Here is a 20,897-nt window from a genome sequence, read left to right on the forward strand (position 1 = left end):
CTTTTGAAAAGTCCTTTCCAAGTGATAAAAAAGAAGATCGGGGGATAAGATGGCGCAACTGCCCATTTGGCTTAGTCGTAAAATACAATTTCAAATTTAACATTTTTTTCAATTAAATATATTTGATATGTTATAATACAAGTTTAGAAAACGGTAATTTCTAACTATATTCAGTTTGAAATATTTCAAAAAAAAAAGATGAGAAAAAAAATATCCTAAAGTTTTGGTGGTATCGAACCCACAACATAAAAACCCAAGTTCTATAAAGTTACCTAATGTCTATTGCTCTAAACACTGAGCCATTTCATTCACAACAAATTGCGTTGTTTAAATGCTAAATGAGACGTTGGCCACAAATTTACGGACTTCTATTATTTTTCTAAAACGTTCAATTGTTGGGCTACAAAATGACATTTTTGAAGTATAGTGGGTCATCTCTCCACATTTTTGTTGATTAAAATCGGTTTAAATTCCATTTAAACCGCATTAAGACTATGACAAATATATGGAGCTCAGACCCACTCTACAAAAGAAAAGGCATTAAAGTTATAAAAATGACATAATTTGGAGGTTTTGACACACATACGCCAGTTTTAATAAACCTATTTCAAGTATTTAATATATCTAAGGGTTACAAACCGATGTTACGTTACTTATACATTGTTTTTAATTATTTTTGAAAAAAATTATTAGATTTAATGATATTTTAATTTGGCAGTATCTAACCATTCCTCATATGGGCATTTTACACGCCTTATTCACCAATCTTCTTTGACTACAGTCTTTACTGCTTATATCAAAGAGGTCCTCAATCCTTAGATATCTGAAATGTGCGTTGAAATATATGTTTAAATATATATTAAGACTATGTCAAGATTCAAAGGTTTCAAAATTTAGCAGCTATGCCGAGTTGATAAGCTTCATGGAAAAACAACATCACTATCAAAATAAAAACAACAGGCTATCAAACATCGTCCGATTAAAATGACAATGACATGACGATTGTGGCCGGGTAAGAGATAACACAAGTCAATATTTATCATCGGTCGCAAAAAGGTGGTCGGTTGTATGATGATAAAAAAAAATATAAATTAAAAATTCATATGAAGTAATATTGGTGTTAATGTTAAGTTTCTCAGCTCTGCGCAAGGCATGCAAACGTAAATTTACAGACAAAGAATCATATTTTATTCTGGTGTTTCAATTAATTTACTTTTGCTCTTAAAAAGTTTAAAAACCTGTTATGAAATTTTCCCATTTTGCCACGCATTATCAACAGAACAAAAGAATCTTTTAGAGCTTTTATCTTGGGAATCATTGCGATTTTTCTCTCAACAGTGTTTAATTTAAACATATCTAACAGCTAACCATATAAGGAATAAGACTCTTCCATTTTAAGACTCTGATGTATTTGTGTATATTTATCGAACACCTGTTTTTAATCAATAAATTCCATAGTTTTTCACACAAATTTTATTATATGATCTTTCCGTACACCATACAAACATGAACGAACAAATTATCTACATTATATTTAGAGCAATATCAGCTGTGTTTAAATTCAGAATCTTATTTTTTGCCCCCCCCCCCAAAAAAAAAATGTGATGACTTTGCACGTAACCTAAACCTTTATGACTAAAAGTATTAAAACAAATATCAATATCTATCAGAAGAAAAAGTTTCAGTAATATAGAGTATATCTAGACGTTTTGCACAGGACCACAACAATGTAATTTTGCTTCAAACAAAGCCTCTAAATAGCCTTTTCCATGAAAATATACTTTTGTACCATCAAAAGATTATGAACCAAATTTTTTTCCGGAGGGGGGGGGGGATTAAATGGTAAATTACAATGTTACAATAAAATATTCCGACATGAGAATTGTAGCTCAAAGTGCTGTAATGATTTCAGGCAGACATCAATTTAAGTAGTATTATATCATAATAGTGTATCTGAAAGAAGATCATAATAGTTATTTTATAGGTCACACTACACATGCCTTTGAATCGTGTTTATATAAAGCCCAAGTATTTTCGACCTGTTCTCGTGGAAATGAAACAAAATGCTTTTTATGCAAGATTCATTTCTTCACTAAAGATAAATCAAAGTACCGAAGAACTGACGGAGAGTTCATTTTATCAATGGTTATTTATTTTAAAATCAATGATATGTTATTTTTCATGACAAGTACAGGTAGTTTCTAATCTGTATTTGAATTACGCACAATTTTATAATATGAATTTACGGACTTGTTCGACACAAGAATGTTGATAAAACCCCATATGAATCATGTTAAGTAATATTTAAAGATAGAATAGATTCAATCAAACTATATCAGTGATAGAAATATTTCTGGAAAATTTATGGATCCAAGCAATATTGAACTTTCGTCTCGTTCAACCAAACGCTCGACTATCGCCGTTAATCTCCGACAAGCAAGAGAGACTCTCTGCTTGTCGGAGATTTACGGAGACAGCCGAGCGTCGAGTTGAACGAGATTATATTGAACTCTGGCGTAAGAATACATACAACTACAAAAAATATCTACATTGCTCGTACCATTTAAAATCTGACTATTTTCAAAGTATTTATAAATATGTTTCCTTGAAAAACAATGCTTTAGCATACATTATTTCGAATTTATCAATTATTCTCAAGAACTAATTCTTGTCAGCGGCGATGATTTGTGCTTTATTCCAAACACTGTTTCACTTTCGGTTTGTCAGAGTAACTGCATAGGAGAGTTGATTAAAATCAACTACCAAAAACATATTTAAATTTTCGAGCTTATGATAACGAAGCTGCAAAGTGTTTCAAGTGTTTCTAATGTATAAACTATTTCTGTAACGCTAAGCTCTGGCCCCAGTCTGTCACTGTATACAAGGTAATATTCGTCCCGTTTCATTTTCGCCCCGCTTTCGCTCTAGTTGTTAGCTTTTTTACTTTAAAAACAATTGTGTAACAAATTCAAGACGGGGCGATACCTTTGTTTGCTCATTTTTTGTTTTGTGTTTTTTTGTTGTTGTAGAATTTGGAATTACCTAATGAAGATTATTTTGGGGTTGATATGAGCAATTCCGGTGTAGTTGATGGTTATGTTTGAATATTTAAGATATGCATCTTAAAGTTTCATGTAACTCGAATGTAATTTGTTGTGGAAAACATTCGTTATATGAATGATAAAAGACGTTAAAATACGTTAAAACTTTGATAGCGAAGATTTTAAAATCATATATGTTATAGCCGGTATACGATAATTTTCTAAAGGTTAAGAATTTTGCCGGAATCTGAATAAGAATTCGTTATAGCTGTTATTCGCTACATTCTATTTCGTGTACGTTATATTCGAGTCTCTCTCTCTCTCTCTCTCTCTCTCTCTCTCTCTCTCTGTGTAAAATAAACCACCCACACCTCATTTTCTTTTAACAATTAATGTCCTTTTCCATAAGAGGTTGTTAGTGCAAGCTAAGATTGAAAATGGTCCATTTTTTCCTGAAAAAGCTCATTTGACCTATTTCCTCAGGTGAGCTAAAATAGAGAAAGGACATATGAAACTGGGTTGCTCTGTACAATATAACATAAAGTGATGTTACTTTGTTCTCTGTGATTTGAAATGATAATAAAATAACTACCGTATCAGTTTATAGAAAATAAGCCATATTTTAACAGATGGTCTTTTGATTTATTGCTAAATACTTCGCCGGTTGTAATAAAGCTCGCGTGTATGATGAATATCAAGGATATAGGCAATTATCAATTTCATTTAATTCTCATTAAATGGATGACATTTAGTAATGGCTTGCATTTCCAGGAAAAATCGCAGATGGACCTAGTATTTTAATGCGCTTTTATAAACCAAGGTTGTTATAATGTGTAAAATTGTATGGACAAAATATATGTTTACATGCAGTGCAGAAGTAATATTGGATAAACTGATCACGTGGTGCATTGTACATGTATTAATAGGATTTGGTTAATGCTTTGGAGAACGACCAACCCAGCTCTGTACATGGGTTCTGACCTGCGTCTGAAACCTTGAAGAATCCTTTAAACTAAACCAGAAGGAACTTGAAGATACTCGAAGATGATAAGCACTTTGATTCTTGTAGCAATTGCGCTATTTCCTGTACTTGGTAAGTTTGATATATTTTTATTTTAGTTTTCTAAAAGTAAAAGAAGTATTTTGCCAAGAAGACCATCTCATTATCTACAAATACTCATTTTGTGTACTCTTTGGTTCTTTGAGACCCTGTACAGTTTTAGATTTTATTTTCTCTTGCATACATCTTGAGAATGAATAAAATTCATGTTCTGAAGAATTACCTCGAATTTGTGATATTTCTTTCTGCCCATATCATTCCTCATGCTCGAATCTGGAGGAAAGGGAGTCGCACCCAGGGGAAATTTAAATTTCTTTTAAAATTATCATAGCAAAGGTACCGAGATTAGGCCTGGACCACCACCACCCCCCCCCCCCCCCCCCCACCCTGTCTGCAAACACAACTATCATCTCCACCTCCCACCCCCGGGGGAAATTTTTTGGATCCGTGCATGACTTTTACACACGCTTTTACTGCATTTTCTCAATGAAAGTACCACTTACCCCTTCTGTCTGCCAATGCTTGCTCTTATCGATACCCCCTCCATTACATGAGCAATTTTCATCATACCATTTTCTCTTTTTTTTTTAGTTCACTTGAATTGTAGATTGAAGTGATAATATTCAATCTCATCTTCCCTCATAGGTTTTGTCACTATTGTGAATTTACTTTACTTGATCGCTCTCTTCTACCATATTACATATGCTGCAAAAATACTGTAAACGAAGCGATATTGTTTCTGCATACAACTTTCGTCTACTACTTGTTTCAACATTCTATTGCCTGCTCCAATCGTTCACAGTTTATTTCCATTGCTTTCTGTAGCTTTTTACTAACTCCGTTCTCCGTATTCACTTCGCGTCATCTAGCTCATGGAAACCTTACAGAAATGAACACTTTGTACAATCAAACCATATAATACTGCAGAATAATTAATAATTATAATCTTTATGATTCTGTAATGTTATCGTGAAACTTTGGGTAGCTTATTCATCAATATTTTCTACTTCTGAAGACACAACATCACCGGATGGCGGTTTAAATGTTTTGTTAAATTGTTTGCATCAATCGAATTGGTTTGTGGCAACGTACTTTGAAAAAATTACGCACTTTGAAATTTTTTTTAGACAAAATCAACGCACTTTGAAAATTTTTTGCAAAGTGCATTAAGTTTTGGACCAAGTTAACCCACTTTGAAATTTTTTATGAAGGTGCATCAACATTTTATAGTATCAACACTCTTAGCGCACTTTGAAAAAATATTTTTATATCACAAATTCTGGAACTGAATTTCTAATTTGTTGATAGTATGATGATTTATTAACACTTGTGAATCTAATTTACCGTATTTAGAACGGGGATGGGGGCGGGGTGGAGGTTAACCAAAGATACAGGTCAAATACCAGTGCATCATTTAATTGATTACAAGAAGAAGGTCGCCTACCCCTCATTTTTCCTTCAAAAACATGTGATATTCAACAACTTTGGGTAAACATTTAAGATCGGAAAAAGAAATATGCTCTGTATAAGTACATGCAGTGTTATTGAGAAAACTGGCTGGCCGAACAATAATTTCTCTATTAGTATGTTAAAGAATCTATGTGTTTCATCAATAACCCTCTTTTCGTATTCTAATCAAATAAATCACTTCAATAAAAGAATATAATTAACATTAACGATCACTTAATTATTTTAAACTTAAAAAACAAGCATTAGGATGTGTGTTAATTTTCTCGCACTGATCTTCTAAAAGATAATATTGTTTTTGATAAACAGAACTAAGGTATCCTTTTTTACACCATATTTGCAATAAGCCAGTTGAAATGTATTATACATTGATCTCCATTATTCATATATATATAAATCATATTCGTTAAGGCATAGCCCAGTGTACCAGACAAGAGTAAAATTTGCTGCATACTCAAAAAAGGAAAATGCAGTTGCTAAGCAATGAAGTATCGACGATATCAACGCACTTTGAAAAAAAAAATATTTTTTTTCAAAGTGCGTTGACTTGGTCCAAAAATTAACGCACTTTGAAATTTTTTTCAAAGTGCGTAATTTTTCAAAGTGCGTTGTATATCATCACTGCCGAGTGGTGAAAGTATTGGGCTTGTGAAGCGTAGATCACGAGTGCGAATTCGCCATCAAGTAATGTTCTACTGACTTGGGAAACTCTTTCGAGGTGTAGTGAGCCTGCTTAAGATAATTATGCTGTTAACTAAGCATCATATTTTCACGTTCCCTCCGGGAAAATCATGTTGCCCTCGGGAAATATGATTTTTGGGAGGAATAAATCCCCATATTTCACGGACGTTCATGTAATAAATTGTTTATCATAACAAACCACAGGTTGTAATTTTGAATACATCGAGTTCTAATCGTTTTCAGCTATTGCACAGCAATAACATACATCTGTAGTGAATGATCATCGCTTTCTTTCTATGTCAGTTTTCTGCTAATAATGGGTTTAAAACGATATTTTTAGAATTAATCATTACATTTCATTTATGATTACATCGTACATGTATGCTCACCCTCGTGATTCTTCATACGCATGAAATGAAAATTCACGTGGCTTTCAAAAGGGATGGAATATGCTAAAAAAAAAAATGACTTTGACAGGAAAATGTAAAGTTTAAATTTATTGCCCTGACACGTGATTGTCTAGAACCAATCAGATAACGCGTTATATAGAATGATTATAATGAAGTATAATAAAAGTAACATGTCTCACTTTGATATGCCTTCCTATTTAAGTTAACACACAGCAGGAATTTCCGGGCTTGGGCATTGTGGAAGAAATCAATCCGGAAGTAAAACAGATTTTTCAAACAGCTAATTTGAACTGCACAGTGGTAAAAAATTTTCCAACCTCTAGGGTAAGCACTGTGGCCTTTTGATTTTCACTAGTTTCTTATCAGACTACTCTTTTTTTATTGTTTATTGTGTTCGTTATTTACTGGGTTTAAACACGTCAAAAATGCTACATAGTAATAAATTATGGATAAAGAAATAAATGTAAATAAACATGAATACTGTGTACAGGGTTATTTTCGCCCCGTGTAATTTTCGCCCTTCTACACTTACAACGGTTTCGCCCCGTCTTGAATTCGCCAAGACACATTTGTGTTTAAAGAAAAATAATTGAAGACATCAGAATTCGCCAAGTCTTAAATTCGCCCGCTAACAACAAGGGCGAAAGGGGCAAAAATAAAACGGGAGCGAAAATAACCCTGTATACAGTATATAAAGCAATGCATATCATATGATTGTATAGCTGGCTATATCATATAACATTGAAACTAATTCTATAAAAAGATATTCTGATTATTATTAAAATGATTAACGCCTTGTAAGAATTTCTGTTCCAAACTTTTTTCTAGGTACAATGGAGAAAAGTGCCAACAAGGATTCCAATTCATCCATCTATGTCTATAATCAGTGATGAAGAAGTTGTCATTTGGGGTAATAAAAATCTTATTATTATACTTTCATGTTAAATACTGAAATCTAATTGGTTTGGGCGCAGTTTTCTATTACTCTCAGCGTTAGCAACACACTTGGCAACGGGTAACAATAAATAAATTGTTACATGTTCTCTATTCAAAGCTCATCATATGATAATACGTTTGTATTATAAGCGATGACATAAAAATGTTATTCCTTACTTAAATCTTCCAAATGTCATTCTATATCCTAAACCTATGAGAGCGATTTAAACATCAAAATTTCACACAGGTTGCAACACTAGAGGGGGAAAATAAGACACATTTATGACATTTAATGTTCTGACATGTGGCATTGAAAATAATGACCGGTATCTACGCGTATATCTCTCTGATATGCATCATGCAATTACGATTTATTTAATTCAATTTCATCCTGTCTATCAAGTTAGTATATCTACATCTGGTTGCACACGGCGATGATTAAATATAATGAATTCTAAGTAAAAACTGTTAGAACGTTATTTTTTATTTGACCTGATGTTACACTCTAGATAGTAAAACAGATGTTCTTCATTTGAAAAAAATAAATAAATTGTATTTCCTTAATGACTACTAGCTGCCGGCGTAACGAAGAATTGTGACCCGGGTTGAAAGTTGACCCGGGGGTCATTTTTGATCGTTGAATATTGAGACCAACGGCGTTGAATTAAGACCCCAATCCGTTGAAAATTGACCAGCATCGTGGAATTTTGATCATGAAACCGGTTCAAAATTCAACAGCAAATAAGCACAAACTAACAAATCCAAATCTATATTAACTTCGATTTATTCAGCATTTTTTCATATATATTCTTTAGATTTAATATATATTTATATGTTTTAGCAGTCGGACGAAAAAAAAATGAAACACCGGCGGGGGGGGGGGGGGGGGGGGGGGGGGGGGGGGTGGTAGCACGACACACCTACATGATTCTCTTCTATTGTAATGATAGTTTTCTTAATTTCTTTATAATTTTTACAGGCTCCCACACAAAAGTCAGGGGGAGGGGAGATTTTTTAAAATATGAATTTAAATGTAATTCATGCGATAAACTCATTATGAAATATATTCTCATTTCACAATTGAAACGTATAGGATCAAATGCTATTTTCTTTTTTATTGCACAGATGAGTATAAATACGCTGTAAAGATACGCAATGTTGGAGACAAAAGCACGTACACGCTGGAGATCAAATACCTCGAAAAGGCGGATGCTGGCGAATACATGTGCGTTTTAGAAATCGTTGAAATGAGAAATTTCGAACAGTACTACCCTAGAAAGACTGGTAATTTGACAGTGCAGTGTAAGTATTAATGAAATTCATTTAAGTGGCAGTGGCCAACATATTAGTACATGTATCTGACTTAGTTTTATGACATTTAATTAATAAGCTTGATTACAATTTACTAAAAGGTTCCACTAAAAGTAGCAGAGAGACCGCCAAAGCGACATGTTTTTAATTATTTATTTACATGCATAAAATACAACGGTGCAGAGAGTTTTTTAAGGAATAATGGATCATTCTTTGAGTATTATGAGGTGATAATTATTGCCGGGGCGTGATCAAATCCAATAAAGCCCGAAGAGCTTTATGATAGATTTGATCACGCCCCGACCGAAATTATAACCTCATAATATTCAAAGAATGATTCCATATTACTTATATTTATATAATTTTAAACAATCGTATGATTAAATATTTAAATATAAATAAGCAAACCCCGGTGGCGTCAATTTGGCGTCATTTGAAGTCATGAGTTCTATAGTACAAAATTGATATGCAGTGTTATCACAGAGAAAGACACTAGAAAATGTAAATATTTTTTAGTAAGCGACAAAGTTAAATAGATGGATAAAGAGTAACTTACATGTAGGCCTATATAAAATTTCCTATAAGAGCAGCTGTAAGAAAATCAAGAAATACTCAGCCAAACTGTGAATTAGGAAGATGTGTGCAATATTCATTGTTAAATACCAAGGAAAAATTACAAATTGACAATAATTATTTTGCCAGTATTTAAGGTGTAAGGAATAATTCTTTGGATATTATGATCTCCCCATTATAGTCAGGGCATGATCTTGAAAATCCAACAAAGCCCAGAGGGCTTTGGGCTTTTTGATAGATTTGACATGTTATATAGTATGAGATTAAGTTTTCATTGTATGCTGGCATTTCTTCATTATATGCCAATATTTCTTCGTTATATACTGGAATTTCTTCATTATACTTGCTGATATTTTAACATTATACAGCGGTTCCTGTAACAATTGACCCTGAACCTACCTGCAAACCAATAAACCCAGTAGTAGATCAATTTACATACAGAGGACTGAGCGCAAAACTTCAATGTATTATTACAGGTAAAAAAAATACGGTTAATGTACATGTACTATCAGTCGAATTTGCATGCACAACAGGCACATAGCATTTGGGGGGGGGGGGGGGGGCGGGGGGGGGGGGGCAAGATGGACTGCCCCCCCCCCCCCACCCCACCTGTTTTTTGGCATCTTACATTTGCATATAAAAAAGAATTATCATGGAATCCATCCAACATTTTTTGGAAGTAAATGTATGTAAAAAAATTTGAAATAAAATAGGAATTTAGTTTTTCTACATCCATTTAATACTCGGCTGCGATAATAATAATTTTTGACTTGATTGGACTTGAACACGTGTAATTTGTGCAATAACTTTTTTACTTGAAAGGTTTCGATCAGATAAAACGCTGTTTGAAATAAAATGAAAATAACGGTGAATCATTACTTTAACATTAACTTGATAGATTGGATAAATTCAAAATTACCGCACAAAATATACATTGTATGTGTCCGACCCCCCCCCCTTCCGGAGAATAGATATAAATGTTATAAGTTTTGCAAATCTGGCCAAAAACCCCCACCTGAAATGGAACTGGCCAAACTCTTTGAAATGTGTGTTTTATTGTTATCAAAATATATTGGCAACAATGTTGAATTTTCTTGTGTTTACATATACAGTACATGGTAGACACCAAAAGCGTACATGTTGTATAAGAGAGGTTCTTGAGTCTTACGAGTTCTTATAGGTTTGTCTTTTCATGTTTTCTCCCAAATGTCACCTAGCAAACTATCTGATAAAAAGAAGATTGGGGAGGGGGGGATAAGATAGCGCAAATACCCATTCAGTTTAGTCGTAAAATACAATACAAATCTATTGAAATATATTTTAATTCAAATTTGCAAAAGCACAATTTCTAACTATATTCAGTTTTTAATATATTTAACAAAAGATAAGAAAAATTTTTGTCTTAAATTTCTCTGGTATCGAACCCATAACATAAAAACCCTGGATATATAAGGTTTACTTATGTCGGGTGCTCTAACCACTGAGCCATTTCAGACACAACAAAGTAAGCTGTTTAAATACTATGTATCACTTTGGCCTCGAATTTACGGACTTGTATTATTTTTTAAAACGTTCAAATGTTGGGATACAAAATAATTTTTTTAATGTATAGTGGGTCACCTCTCCACGTTTTTGTTGATTGAAATCGGTTTGTTTTCCATTAAACCTTATTTAGGCTATGAGAAAAATATGGATCACAGACCCACTCTATATAAGAAAATGCCTTAAATTTCTAAAAAAAATGACACTATTTGCAGGTCTTGATACGTATACGAGGGTTGTTCGGAAATTATTGAGACAAATCGATTATTTTCTTTTCTAAGTGACGAATTTTGGTGAAAATTGGCATAGACATTGACGAAACACCAACAAATAATAAAACAAAGTAATATTAAAAGAATATTTAATATTTTGTTCACGACAGAAGATAAACAAGTCGGTGGTCGGGGTACCCGGCGCAGCCATGAACTCGGAGATTAAACAACTTAAACAATCTACATTATAAGTGTCCGTAGAATTACAGTTAATGACAAAAGAAATCAAATTAAATATGTTCATTTTGCTATTCTTTGCGACTAACTGTTGATTAAGTTTCACTGATGTTTGAGTTGAAATACGGATATGGTACACATATATTTACCAAACAATAAAAATCTGACAACGACTTTACATTGAATTTTGACGTCACAGCGGCGCAACGAAAACCATTAAACTGGTGGAAATCTCAGAAGAAGACCTTTTAAAGCCACGCAATTGCGTAAAAAAAACTATACGATGACAAGACAAGGTATAGAACTTCAGTTCATCATATTTTTTTTCACTGATTGTTTAACTAGAGTTAGGCCAAAGGGATTAATTAACAACTTTTGACACACTAACTGTTGTCAACAGTTCTAAAATATGTAAAAAATGACTGCAGGAGACATTCACAGTAATTAGACTTTCGGGTAAAAATAACTCGATTTTTTCTCTAAAAAAAACAAGAATGAGAGAAAATGTAAATGATGACTTCTTGAAATTAAAACAAAAGATGAGAAATAAAGAATAATTCTTATTTCAGTTCATTTGTAAGGTGTTTAAAACACGGGAGCAATAAGAAGCGTTAAAATGACGTTGCGAAAAGTTTGCGGTTGCGCCGGGTTACAGGACGAAGGCACGTTGGTCAGCTTACTAGGAATGATCTATTCATGCCATGAACAAGAAATTTTTCATATCGATAAACTCTATCCTGATTTACGTTTTGGTAAAATTTCAAGAGTTTGTCTTTTTTACTTAAAGAATAAGAGAAAATGTCTCAATAATTTCCGAACAACCCTCGTACGTCTGTTTGAGTCAACATATTCCCGGTATTGAACATATTTATAGGTTTAAAATCAATGATATGTTAAATTATATATATATATATATATATATATATATATATATATATATATATATATATATATATATATATATATATATATTGTTTTAAATGATACTTTAAGAAATATCAGATGGATTTGATATTTTAATTTTTCAGTATCTTGTCCGACCTTGCATGGGCATTTTACACGCCTTATCCACCCATCTTCTTTGTTCTTCTTATTTCGACGGATTGTAAATTCTTAATATTCTTATCATCTTTTCTTATATCAATGAATCAGCCTCATAGACACATGTTCAATTGTAAAACTTGAAAAAAGCACATTTATACATTTGAAAATAAAATTAAAAATGCCGCTGGATATCTTTAATTTAAAAAGAAAGTAATAAATTGGTGTTCTTTCTAATTAAAGGAAATCCGCCACCAGCAATAAAGTGGATGAAAGAGTCCGAAAATGGAGATCTGATTGAAATCCTGGACGATGATCAATATGACATCACTGAAAAGGACATCAACGTCAAAGAATTCATTTTGTCCACGCTTCTGGTCAAGAAAGTAGAATTCGTGGGATTCGATAACTATGTTTGTAGAGGTGATAACAGTCATGGCAGAGCCGAAGCTTCTATCCGATTAAACAGTAAGTTTGACATTTTTGCTCAGATGAGGGATGTGCATGGTACATACATTTGTTTTGTTGTTTGTTTAAAGAATAAAGAATTGGAAATAAACGAATGCAAAACTAAAACAAATATGATACAACCAAGGTTTAATCATTTGTTTTTATGATTTTTAATCAGTTTTTTTTTTATTATTTTAGTATATACTTTAATTAATAAATGATATTAGTTTAATTAAATTTGTAATACAAAACGATTTAAAATTTTAAGGATTTTAATTAAGTTCTAAATTATACATTCATGATTTTTTTATATTATATGAACACATTTAGTGATGATTCTACATTTGAAGTGCTATTGAAAGTACTGAAAATTACTGATAGAAATATATATTTCTGAATGCTCTTAAACTTCAATGTAAAAGTAAAAATAAAAGGCGGGACCTTTGGGTTTGGAACCATTTTAACTTAAGTTATTTAATGGCAACGAAACAGTATAAAAGAAACCACAAAGAATGAACTGAAATGTTAAATAAATATTATCTTTTTTATCACAGAGCTTCTGAAACCGGGGATTGTAGGTTTCACTGAAGGTAAGAAAAAGTCATTGTGGTCTTTAATTTTACATCATTAAAATGATTAAATATACATGTATTCTTTGAAAACTCTAGGAGGAGTTATCCGTTCAAAAGGGGTTGCTTTTTGCCAACCGACCGCCCGCCTTTTTCACCATTTCAATAACCTACTTTTTCTTTGGAAGAGTTGATATTTCAGTAAAGTAGATTTACGAAGTTAACCTTCATACTAGTACTTTGGAGCCATTCAAGTAATGCTTCTGATATAAATCCCTCAATATGCATTTGACAAGGAATTCTATTGTTTGATCTAATTTGTCAGATGTGATATTTCATGCGACGTAAACCCTCTAGATATGATTTCTACTTACTCTAGGTATTTGAAATGTATCAGAATACGTTCATATTTTTAACGGTTCATGACACATGTTTATTGAACATTTACTTTCATTAAGTATCGGCGCTACCTGAAATTGTTGGTGACATTTTACCTGATATAAAGAAAGAAGGAGAGACAGCGTATTTAAACTGCACAGTGGCCAACAAGGGTTATGATACAGTCGTAAGTAAACAATTTAAGCATTAAAAACATTGGATATCTCATTAGATAAATTAGACAACTTTATGGCAGATTTGATTATGTACTAAGATTTCGAAAGACTACAGACATATATTTCACGTCGCAAAACGTAGTCAATGTTTGTTTTATCGTACATGAAAGCATCCTCGGGTAATGTAGATTTAAGTTTGTTCAAATCGGTGGTAGGGTGGGGCAACAATTGAAAAGGGGGGTGTCGAATCTTAACATAGGAAAACTGTGGATACCAAATTAAACGCAAGGAATTAATTTTAATTGCCCCTTTAATTAATTTTATCGTATTGCTGTTGTTTTTTTTCCGGCATTTAACTTATTGGATATACTTGTACGCACACTGTTACAAGCCATAACAAAGTTAACTATTGTATTTCTTTTGTTTTTGTTCCATTTTTTTTGGGAAATCCAAAAAAATGATTTTTCCTAAAAGCGAACAAATTCAAAACTCTCTAACAAAAAACTTATTTAAAATATGAAATATTCCCATGTAACGTCACAAGTATAACAAAAAGTTAAACCTTATCATATATATCCAATTTATGTATAAAATCAAAGTTGTAGCTTTAAAGCATATTTTCTGAACAATTAAAAATGTATTTTGTGCAAAGATAATGGAATAAATAACACTGGTAACATCAAATTCATGTAATCATATCTTTTCTAAAGGTCATGTGGGCAAGACACGGGAGAAGCTATGATGAAAGCGATTATTTGATTAATTTAAGTGAAGACGCCAACATAATTAATGACGGTAAGGGAGTGCATAGAACAAAGTTGATTATATAATATTAAATCGATCGGTCGAAAAGAAATCATGGACAAAGATACAAAAAATATGCGCAAAAAGTGAGATTTAGCGCATCTTCAACAAATTCCAATAGGGCCTTCTAAAAAAAATTGATAACATTCAAGACAACACAGGAAATCGGGGTCACTAATTTTTTTTTTATCTAAGAACAATTTATATAACAGTAAAACTTCATGCAGGAAATTTCATCAAAATACATGGAGTAGAAATAATAAGACTCGGCCTAATAGAATAAAAACAAGAAATTGTGGGGTTTTTTAATGGCATATCAGATTCATTTTGTACATGTAAATGCAGCGGTTTACTAAACATTAAGATTGTGTGAGGAAACACAAGCACATACTATTTAAACTTAGGACAAATTAAACAATACAAGTATTTACCGCATGCGCGGATCTAGAGGGGGGGGTCGGGGGGGTCCCGACCCCCCCCCCCCCCGGAAAATGAAAATTTATTAAATTTACATAGTAAAATTATCGCGAAAATATGCCTCGGACCCCCCCTGGCAAACACAATTATCCTTCGGACCCCCCCCCCCCTGGAAAAATTTTCTGGATCCGCGCATGTACCGGATCGGCGAGATATGTGCAGAACTGCAGACATTTCATCGGGTTTTTTTTAAAAACAGATTTTTTACTGTCTTCTTTTCAGCTTGTTCAACCAGACATGTTTCTAGTTACTGCATTTTTAATAATCTATCAAAAAATAATTTAGGAAAAAAAGTTTATAGAATATGTATATGCAGCATAAATTAAAAAGTCGTACATCGTTAAAACAATACTGGCAACGGTACTTGCTGAATAAAGACGATACATGTACATGTATTTGTTAGGGTTTTTTTTCTTTTTTTGCTTTCTTAATGAACACACTTTTAGCGTAGATTCCTATTTAAACACGAAGAATAAATATCGGGAGAAGCGCATCTCGCGAATTTTAAAATCTGGCTTTTTTTGACAATTGTAACCTACATTCAACTATAATACATGTATTTACATTATCCAGTGTCTTTGTCTGTGATAACACTACGTATCGATTTTGTACTATATAACCACTAATACAAATGGTGTCAAATTGAGGCGGCGGCGGGGTTTGCTTATTTATATTTAAAGATTTAATCGTACGATGGCCTAAAATTATATAAATATAAGTAATAAGGAATATTATGAAGTGATAATTTCGGTCGGGCGTGATCAAATCTATCATAAAGCCCTTCTGGCTTTATTGGATTTGATCACGCCTCGACCAAAATGATCACCTCATAATACTCAAAGAATGATTCCTTATTCCTAATATAAAAATTCGGCATTCGCGATTTGGTGGAAACTGCTGAATCGCGGAATTAGGTACAATAAGGAATCTACAGTATGTCGTCTGAATAATTATTTCCTATCTTTAAAATAAGATTATATTTTTTTATTTGTGATGTAAAAAGGTGAAACAGACACCTAAAATCAATTGCAAATTAATAGCAAAAAAACATACATGTAGCCAATTTGGAACATTGAGCTAATATCGGGAAAAATAGAAATACATGTAGTCAATCAAATTTGTGTGCAAATAAAGTATAATAAGAGATGATTCGAGAAAAAGTGAAAATAAATTTTAAAAAAGGTATAAAAACTATAAGCGATGAAAATGACGCTTCATAAATTTTACGCTTTTCAGACGACGTTATGACGCAACGTCATTTGTTTGTGACGTTGTTTCTCTGTTTTGTTAAAAATGTCAAAAGCACCCTTTTCTCGTGGGCGCAATCATATATTTTGGACAGTCACGATGTTACATTAATAATTCTCTCGTTGTTACATAAATTTTGTTTTACAAATGTTCCTAAACTCTATTGATACAAGAATCAATAATATCTTTACTGAAATGCAACAAAGTATTACAAAAATTATTTGGTTTCTTACTGCCCTTTTAACTTAACACATCTGTAATAAAAAAGCAAACGAACCCAATTCTGAATGATTATTATCGGTTTAATATTTTTGTTGCCTAAAACACTATAGTTTCCGTTCATACTTTAGATACATGAAACAGTATCACGTGTTTATATATATATATATATATATATATATATATATATATATATATATATATATATATATATATATATATATATATAATATTTGTTATTACGTTTTATAGATCCACACCTGAGTGTACAAGTAAATACCAATGGATCCAGATTTACATTCATGTTGGTGATTCGAGACCTGACTGTAGTTGACATGGGCATTTATAGTTGTACTGTGAAAAAGTATGGAGTCGACAACTCTGCTTGGCCTGAAAAATCCACTTTTCTCTCTGTGAAAAGTAAGTAAAACGAACATGACCTTATAATTATTCAGCGTAGTAATGAATTGGAAATATTGGGTTATGTTATATAAAGGTATGGAATGCACATCTACATGTATACTACTATATTAAAATAATAGACTCAAATTTTGGGGCTTTAATACCGATAAATTGGAAAAGTACTGTCTTTTGTTTTAAAAATTCTAAACATCATTGGTACTTGAAGGTTACCAGTTTGTTTATATTTTTTTCTCAATTAAGCTTCGCTTATCAATAATCAACGTAAATTCCTTAAAAAAAATCACGTAAATCATCTGGATTTTTTGGATTTTACAATCTTGCGCAAGCGCAATACATTCACGCTCACGGGATCTTAATTTTAATATGTTTCCACAATATCACATTTAGAAACGATAATACAAATACGTGTAAATGTTCATGGGAAATCTGTTTAATATTCTGTTCATATATATTTTTGATTTGTAATGAGAGAATATCATGAAATATCATAATATACAAATCAACTTAATACTTACTTTTGTCATCGTGATGACCAAAAAAAAAAAAAAAAAATTTGATTCCATGCATAAAATTCACATGAAATTTAGGAGAGTGAAGATGGAAGGTTTTATAGTTAAAATGATAAATGTCCTACGAACCCGGTTTTACGATTGAATGCGTTCCGTTTGACTCTGTAGCAAAGAAAATACGTGTACTGCGGTGAAAAAGTATTGAATTCTTCCATTATATGGATTAAATTTTTAGATGAAAGGTATTTACAGTGACTGTCTCAAAAAGGTTATTATGATTAATTTGAATGTTATTTTCAATGCAACCTCATTAATTTTCTCCAAAATCGTTTTGGAGCGATTCTGCAATTTTCTGTTACATTACGGGTATATGGGAGGCATTATAACTGTGGTGAGGGCCTTCCCGAGACACAGTTAGATTATTCTAACTAAGGAGAGTGTAGTGAAATAAGTAGCATTATTGTATGCTTATCGCTTTGTTATGTAAATATTTGAAATGAAATGTCAACCCGTGCATGCACGGGTCAAAGTCTAGTGGCATTATAAAAATGCACCATTTATTTATTTGTGAAAAATATAAGAGAATAGGACAAAATGGATGTTTGCCAAATAGTATGGAATTTTATGATATTACCTTCACTATTAGCAAAATAAAAAATGATTGTTTATCTCAATTATGATTTGTACAATCCAGCAAAAAGGGTATACAATATACCCCTCCCCTCCCCATTTGTGAGACAAATACATGATCAATTGAATCAAAGTAATTACTCCGAATAACATTGACTTTCATATTCTTAATCTCAACTCGATAATATTTTACCCCTTTGTGATGAATTCAATATGGACTATTTTATATAGCTCCTCCAGAGATACAAGTGAATCAGATGCCTTCTGTTCAAAATGTTGACTTGGGATCTTCACTCAATATAACATGCGAGGCCAGTGGATTCCCGCATCCAAACATCACGTGGGAATATGCATCTGGGTACAAACACAGGGTAATGATCTTAAATACAATCTATTGCAAAGCGACTTAACGAGTTGAATATTGATCATTCCATTTTCCGTGGAAAGGAATACGAAGTAGTGTAAGTTATAAATTTTATCAACCTATACAATTTCATTTTTAGGGAACACAGTTAACTCTGACTAATATACAAAAAAATGACAGGGGAATATATACCTGTGTCGCTGACAACGGCATCAGTCCGTCGGCAAGACATGAAGTGGACATTAATGTTTATTTTCCACCCTCCTGTACACCATTGCATTCTGTTGTCGGTCAAGCACAAAACAGAAGGTTTAATGCTAAAATGGTGTGTGTAGTTGAAGGTAAAAAAAAAATAAAAATACATTTTCTTTCTTATTGTACATGTTCGTTAAATAATGCACAAAGATTAAGAGGTCTCGATTGGCGTGGCCATTTTTAAACTGTATTGACCTCCTTTACAAAAAGTGCTCCATATAGAAATACGGGAAAATAAATACCTAAATCTGAAAGGTAAATTATATGGATTTTTATTAAATAATACTTTATATAGCTAAACATATCATATCTTAAATATTAGGTAGATCTGATGGTTAATTTGTGTGAATTTTCCTTTTTAAGATGATGACTTCTTAATAAAATCTTTATGTTATTGTCTAATCCACAGGTTACCCCGAACCAAGTGTGAAATGGATAATGGAAACAGAGCACGGCAGACTTGAAATTGAAGAATATGATAAATACGAAATCACCAAACAATATGGTATTCAGTTGGAGAGAAATACTTTTTGGTCAGTTCTTAAAGTTAAGTATGTTCAGGCCAACGATTACGGAGACTATATTTGCGTAGCAGATAACGTTTACGGGATTGGATCTGCAAATATCACATTAATTGGCAAGTGATGTTTCTTCTGTCATTCTCATAGTATTTGTATTACAATGAATGGCTAACATAAGTCTTACTTAAACATAATCATTGTGTAAGGAACGTAATAAGCCCTGACAACAGAAGATAATATTTCCTTTATAATATACACAATTCGTGCCATCAGTTTCTTCAACAAACGTGAATACTCATTCTGAAAATAAAACTACAACATATTGATGACGTTCAAAAATTCAATAGGCAATATAGTGCTTTAGACTTTCTGACTGCTCATTCTTTGATTTTCAGAAACATTGGACTGTCAAGGGACTGGATGCCCGAGTCTGCCGTGATCCGATGGGACACAACTCCTTACTATTCTTGCTATTGAATACGTTTTATCTTTGAAAGGAATAAACTATACTAATATTTAGCGTTAAGGTCAAGATCTAGTCATGAAACTTTAAGGTGCCTACAATTTAATGAAGTATATAAATTATTTCAACAATAGCTTTGTTTGATAGTGCGTTAAGTTTTGGTAAACGCCAAAAATTATGTTTTTAATGATTTTAAATAAAATATATAGAATAAATAATAGTTTTAAATAATTTGACCAATGAAATAAATATACATGTACAATGCCTACAGAGTCTCCAAATCGGCATTAACAATTTCCTGGCCACGTCTTTGAAATGATGTCAAATTAAATATAGGTTCGGGATTTCTTTTTCCGTTTTTAAATTAAATATAGAATGTCAAGAAAATGTTTCATTCTTTTACGTGATTTCTTTAAAGCCGTTAAGTACGAAAAGTAATGACGTCATAAGAGTTATAGGAAAAAAAAATTGTCAAAACATGCAACTCAGTCCACAACTCATATTCTTAAATGAAAAGTGCATGAATTTGAGGTAAAAACTCAGACTTAAGACTGAGTGGCGACCTGAGGAAAGTTGGTGACGGTGGGGTTTGGAATCATTTACTAGATCTTGACCTTAGCATAAAAACTATACCTATGCTTATCTTTTCAAATAAACGGAATGCATTCAATACCCCGCTTCTAGTTGTTATCAGAATAGTATAGTCACTCGTATTCACAATTAAACACTGCGCCGGATAATCATGTCGGTACCAAGTGAAGTTTGACCTAGCATAGGCTCGGTGAATATTGTACTTCTCGGGTAGCTAAATCATTGCAATGATCGAATAAACAGCAATGATTTTTTTATTATATGATTCAGCAACGAACTGATACAGACATATCATAGTGAGTGTTATCT

At 32.4% G+C, this 20,897-nt stretch overlaps 1 protein-coding gene across 1 annotated transcript; it reads left to right on the forward strand.

Moving 5' to 3' along the window:
* Positions 1-3,932: 3,932 nt before the first annotated feature.
* On the forward strand, positions 3,933-20,897 carry LOC128191251 (lachesin-like). The gene is made up of 14 exons (XM_052863339.1): positions 3,933-4,134; positions 6,862-6,983; positions 7,488-7,569; positions 8,721-8,897; positions 9,848-9,955; positions 12,755-12,979; positions 13,516-13,551; positions 13,989-14,095; positions 14,795-14,879; positions 17,085-17,252; positions 18,626-18,765; positions 18,898-19,099; positions 19,423-19,650; positions 19,930-20,897. Exons 1-14 carry the CDS (start codon positions 4,086-4,088, stop codon positions 19,971-19,973), a joined length of 1,773 nt encoding a protein of 590 aa, XP_052719299.1. The 5' UTR covers positions 3,933-4,085; the 3' UTR covers positions 19,974-20,897.

This window comes from Crassostrea angulata, chromosome 7 (assembly GCF_025612915.1).
Source record: "Crassostrea angulata isolate pt1a10 chromosome 7, ASM2561291v2, whole genome shotgun sequence".
NCBI classification, from domain to species: Eukaryota; Metazoa; Mollusca; class Bivalvia; order Ostreida; family Ostreidae; genus Magallana; species Magallana angulata.

Excerpts from the sequence above, each read along its gene's own strand:
- LOC128191251 (XM_052863339.1), top strand. The coding sequence starts at position 4,086 with ATGATAAGCACTTTGATTCTTGTAGCAATTGCGCTATTTCCTGTACTT. Across the intron at positions 4,135-6,861 it reads TGCGCTATTTCCTGTACTTG|TTAACACACAGCAGGAATTT; the intron begins GTAAGTTTGATA and ends TTCCTATTTAAG. Across the intron at positions 12,980-13,515 it reads AGCTTCTATCCGATTAAACA|AGCTTCTGAAACCGGGGATT; the intron begins GTAAGTTTGACA and ends TTTTTATCACAG.